We start from the raw sequence: 5,255 nt of genomic DNA on the forward strand, positions 1-5,255 counted from the left end.
AACACGAGTGTGAATATTAAACAGCTGGACGCACGAGAAGGACTTACACGCTAGCTACTACGGGTTTATATTGGCTCATTCATTTCTGCTGCTTTCAGTCCTTAACTTTCCCATTTCAACCTTCATTAATTCACTCCGAATCATCCCTTCACTCAGCACGAGCACCCACAGATGCCAAACTACACACTCCAAGTTCGAGGCCCACTAGTGAGAAATCTGGGCCAGGCGTATTTAGCGATCTATTTATTTTTCTATCTCCCCACCTGAACAAAAAAACCAGTTCCATAAGGTATCGATAAACGGCCACAGGAATAGTACCAGTTCCCAGAGAAACTCTGAGGAGACAGAGGGCTGAAGGATCGGGAACCAGGGTGGACTTCCTGGAGGAAGAGGTCTGAGTGAGGATGGGGGCAGCGGAGGAAGCGAGGTGGGTGGCTGGAAGGAGCCTGCCATTCTAGTCGGGAAACAACAGGAAACCGGAGAAGACGCTGTCGGAGCCCTCCATGCCCACCATGCCGTTGTAGTCGTTGACCGCCAGCCACACCTCGTCGCCCCTCTGCAGCCGCAGGAGGACTCCTCCGGAGCTGACCTGCTTGCTGTTGGACATGTGGTCGCAGAAGCTGGTCACCCTGGACTGGTTGAGGTGCAGGTGCACGCACAGGTTGGCCGTGTGCGACGTGTGGTAGACGAAGTAGTAGAGGCCAGGCACTTTGCAGGTGAACTTCCCCGTGTTCGTGTCGTAATCCCCCTGCGGGTTGGTGACCACCGAGTTGAACTTGACCAGGCCGTTGGCCGCTGGGTACTGGGCCGTCTGCCGGGTGACGGTGAACACCGACTGGTGCTTCTGCTTGTACCGACCCTCCTCACCCGGCTCCCCGGGAGGCCCCCTGGGGCCTGGATCCCCTGGCAACCCAGAGGTCCCCATGGGGCCATTTTTCCCACGAAAGCCAGGCATGCCAGGCTCGCCCTTCTGACCCTTGGGTCCTCGGGTCCCAGGGGTGGCTGGGATTCCTGGAGAGAAAGCAGATGGGAAGGAGGTGATGGGCAGGAGGCAGGAAGAGGGACCCCCGAGTGGGTCTGGCAGTGACCTGTAGCTGATAATTCCCAGGGGGTGGGGGGGAGGGGAGGGAGGGGGAGGGGTTCTGCTGTAAGTCCTGTGCTTGGTCTTTCCCTGTCTCACTTTTGGAATCTGAGGTGGGAGGGTCTAATTTTGCCCCAGCCTGAGGATCTGAGTTCCTCATTTCCTTTAAAGGACTCTACTTATCTTTTGATATTTAACTCCAGTTTCCTCTTCCAGGAAGCCCTCCTGGACTACTACCCCTGCCAGTCCCCTCTGAGTGAGAAATCTGTGAAGATCTGTTCTGTGACACTCTCAACAGCTTGGGGGCCTTTTACACTCAGGCTAAACAGTCTGGAGTCCGAGCCTCCTACCCCTTGGGAGAGGTTCACTGAGGCAGGGTGGTCACTGAGGGTTTGAGACTGACTGCTAGTGAGACCCTGTGCCAACAAAACCAAAAGTAAAGCAAAAAGAAAGAAACAAGAAAAGAGGATGGGTTCAGGACCCAACAGATCTGTCTCTCAGGCTGTGTGATCTCAGGCAGGTGGTTTCCTTCTCTGAGCCTCTGCTTGTTATGAAGTTTGAACATAGGTTAGGCACATGCTGTAGTGCCAGGGCCTGGGGATGGCTGAGCAGGACTATCTCAGCCTCATCATGGGGATGGAGCAGGATAGATCAGGAGAGGGGCCCAAGTGACGGAGAGAGGCAGTGGACCAAGAGTCACAGTGTGACTCTGAGCCAGTTGCTTGATCTCTCTGGACCCCAGTTTTGACATTTTCAGAGTAGAAGCAAGTCAGGTCTCGAAGGGTTTGTCTGCTCTGGGAGGTGAGCCTGTGCAGAGTGCTCAGAGCCTGGTGGCCAGGGGACCTCAGACGCTCCTCTGCCTGCCTATGCACGGGGTTCCCTAAAGCGCAGCCCGGGGGGGGGGGCTCACTGGCTCCCCTGAAGTGAGTGATTCGTTCCAGGGTCTCAAGATTTCAGTCACTGGCTTGGAGGGAAGAGGCCAGCATGGACGTTCTTAAGGCCATTCTCCGTTAGTCCCCTGCCACATCCCTCAGTCTCCGCGAGTTTGTGCCCAGACACCACTGATCTCCCAGAGAAGAGCGCTCACTCAGGAAAGGGTCACAACACCTGCCCTCCTCTCCTACCTCACCCTAACTGCCCACCCCTCTCTTTGACCTGTCCCTCACACCAGGACACTCACAAGAACATCCTGGGTGTGGTCCTGACCACCCTGCCCCTTGGATCCTGATTGACAGAGACCATCACACCTGCCAGGTGCTTAATTTTGTCATCTATGCAAACGTGTTCAAAGCTGTGACCCCCCCCCTGAGAAACAGGGATTGCAGCACCCATTTCACAGATATGCAAACTGAGGCGGTATGGGGTTTTAAAAAAAGTTTGCGTGGTGGTAAAGAGAGGAGTGGTGGACTTGGCTTTGACCCTACCATAGGTGCACCAGAAGCAGTGTGGGCCACCTTCCCTAAGTGTCCACCTGCAGAGTGAACAGGCTGTTACCTGCCTGCGGGGTCAGGAGCCCCCCTTTACTCCCTTCTACAGGATAAGACAAATGAGGGCAGCATGCCTACAAGGTCACCAGAGTCAGCCTGGAGGCTAGAGTCTGGACTCTGAGGACCTGCAGAAGGAGAGGGCTCTGTACTTCCTGCCCCAGGGTCAGCCTCCACCCAGGCAAGCAGACTTACCTGGCTCACCCTTGGGCCCCTGGAGTCCATCATGCCCGTCCTTCCCAGGGGCCCCCGGCATGCCTGGCATCCCTGGGATCCCATAGCAGCCAGTGCTGGCCTGGCTCCTGAGTGGTAGGGCCAGAAGCAGCAGCAGCAGGTACAGTCCACACTGAGGCTGGCAGCTGGGTCCTACAACCATCCTGAGGAGAGGCAGGGGTAAGATGGAGGAGCTGGTACTGAATTCTCCTCCCTCTCCTCACTGCCCTGTCCCCTTCATCCTGGGAGCCCGCAGCCATCCACAGATGACGGTTGGATGGATGAGGGACAGATGAGTAATGGATCTCTTCTAAGGCCCAGGACTTAGAAAAGGCAACGAACAAAGCAAACAAAGACACTCCTAGTCCTAGGAAGGGACCTGGGGGAGGGGTTGTAACTCGCCCCCACTACCGCAGGATCCCAGCCTCACCTGAGAGTGTAGGGGACTTCAGGCCTAATCACAGAGACGTCCTGTTCTCCCAGACAGGAAGACACTGCTTCAGAGTGGTCAGAGAAGAACCGCCCAGAGCAGGGCCCTTCCCCTCCCCCACAGCACCCTAATCCCACATCCCCTTTCCAGAAATGTTCCCTGACTTGACACTTTCTTTTAGGTTTTGAGCCAGGCTGACCACAGTGACACCTCTGTCCACCCCTTCCTTCCCTGGCCTTAGGTCATGTGTGCTGAAATGAGGAAGTATCTGCTGTCCCTCCATCCTGGGAACACCAGGCTGTGTGTGTGTGTGTGTGTGTGTGTGTGTGTGTGTAGACCTGAGCCCAGGGCACAGCTGTCCCCAGGGGCAGGGTGACCATTCTATGGCATTCACCGTGCTTGAGGCTCCATGGCCTTCCATCTCCCTGAGAGTAAGTTAAAGCTCCTTTTCCAGAAGAGTTGGTTGGGTGACCCCTGTGTTCAGCAGCTCCCCAGAAACAAGCCTTGCATGCAGTTGTCAAGTGGTGGTGTTATTCCAGAAACATCCATGTACCCATTCCAGCTGCCAGGCTCAGGGAAGGGTTCCAGGGCAAGCTTGCTTTGCATGGGTGCATCAGCTGCTCTGGCCACAGAGTCAGAGCCTCAGCCTTTCCTCCTTGCTGGCGACTCCCTGACCAGGAGACGCAGTCACTGCTCTGCAGATTGAAGACTGATTTTCCCCACTGGATGTGGGAACACAGGACATGACTGGCACTACCTCTTCTTCTGCTAGACCCCCGCCACCTTGATGGTTTTCCCACCCCTTTCATCTCTGGTCCTGGGACTTGTGGTCAGGCCAAGCCTCTCCCTGTATCTTTCCTAAAGTGGAATTTCTGGGATGAAGGAAGTTTGGGGCAGTTGAGTGGCCCAGATTGATGCTCTTATTCCGTGGATTTGAGGTTGGGTGGGGGTCCTGTGTGGGGCATTGGGAAGGGATCTATATCTAAGCCAGGCTGTCTACAGCCTGCATATGCTACACCCTAGCAATTCAGGATACCTAGCTGAGCAGCCCACAGGGTCTTGCTCTCCCAGTCCTCCTGACTGTCCCTCTACTTGTAGCCCAGGATATGCTATGTGGCTAAGGGAAGGTAAGAATGCACTGACATCCCAGGGCTGGGAGGAGTGGGCGTGGTGGGCTCTGTATTGCAAGATGACAGTAATGAAACCCATGCTCTTCTGTCTTGGGTATCTCTGTGCCTGGCCTAGCTCTTCCAGCAGGTGGCAGGCTCGGTCCGTGCTCAGCCCTCTCCAGCAAGCCCACCTTTCTGCCAAACTCAGCTTCCAGGCTCAGAGGAATTGAGATTTGCATGTGGAAGGGTCAGAGTGGCTGGAATGTAGGTTGAGGAAAGATTCAGCACTCTCCACCTACTGGGTCAGGATGGTCCCAACAAAGTGACAGGAGCTTTCCACTTTGGGGCCAGACAGCTTGGCCTAGATGTAGACCCCCCACCCCACCTTCCAGCAGGATGCCTTACTTCAGGGAGGCTTGGTGGCCGTGTCACACTCTGTTTTGCTATGGAAAGCCAGCACACGAGGTTCCCAAAGCCAATGTCTTTCCCAGCCCGTGGAGGAGTGCATTCAGACATTATGGAGCGCCGAGGACAGAGTAGACCGAGAAGACGCCAAGAAGGAGCTCTGAGAGTCATGGAGTGGCTTGGAGTTTAGGGGGTCTAGTCTCCCTGGAGTCTCACTTCCTCCTGACCCCAGAGGCTCTTGGCTGCAGGGACAGGGCATGATTATGTGTGTCAAAGTGTACCTGCAGGCCACATCAGGGATGACTCTGAGACCAGGTGCACCAGCCAGGGATCAGGAGGGACAGTCCCCAATTCTGAGCTGCGAGCACATGCGGGTTAATGTGGGAGAAAACACAGGCTTTCGTATTCCTGTGCAAGTGGAGGGATGCACATTCATTACAAGTGTGCATGTGTGTGTGTGTGTGTGTGCGTGCATGCATGCATGTGTACCCATGTGTGTGTGTTCATGCATGCATGTGTACCCATGTGTGTGT

The 5,255-nt window shown here is 55.4% G+C and overlaps 1 protein-coding gene across 1 annotated transcript; it reads right to left on the bottom strand.

Moving 5' to 3' along the window:
* Positions 1 to 228: 228 nt before the first annotated feature.
* C1qc (complement C1q C chain) lies at positions 229 to 3,341 on the bottom strand. The gene is made up of 3 exons (XM_028759820.1): positions 3,209 to 3,341; positions 2,761 to 2,942; positions 229 to 1,011 (listed from the first exon to the last, which is right to left on the bottom strand). Exons 2-3 carry the CDS (start codon positions 2,939 to 2,941, stop codon positions 455 to 457), a joined length of 738 nt encoding a protein of 245 aa, XP_028615653.1. The 5' UTR covers position 2,942; positions 3,209 to 3,341; the 3' UTR covers positions 229 to 454.
* Between the last annotated feature and the right edge of the window lie 1,914 nt (positions 3,342 to 5,255).

The sequence above is a fragment of the Grammomys surdaster genome, unplaced genomic scaffold (genome assembly GCF_004785775.1).
Source record: "Grammomys surdaster isolate TR1022 unplaced genomic scaffold, NIH_TR_1.0 126313, whole genome shotgun sequence".
Classification (NCBI taxonomy): domain Eukaryota; kingdom Metazoa; phylum Chordata; class Mammalia; order Rodentia; family Muridae; genus Grammomys; species Grammomys surdaster.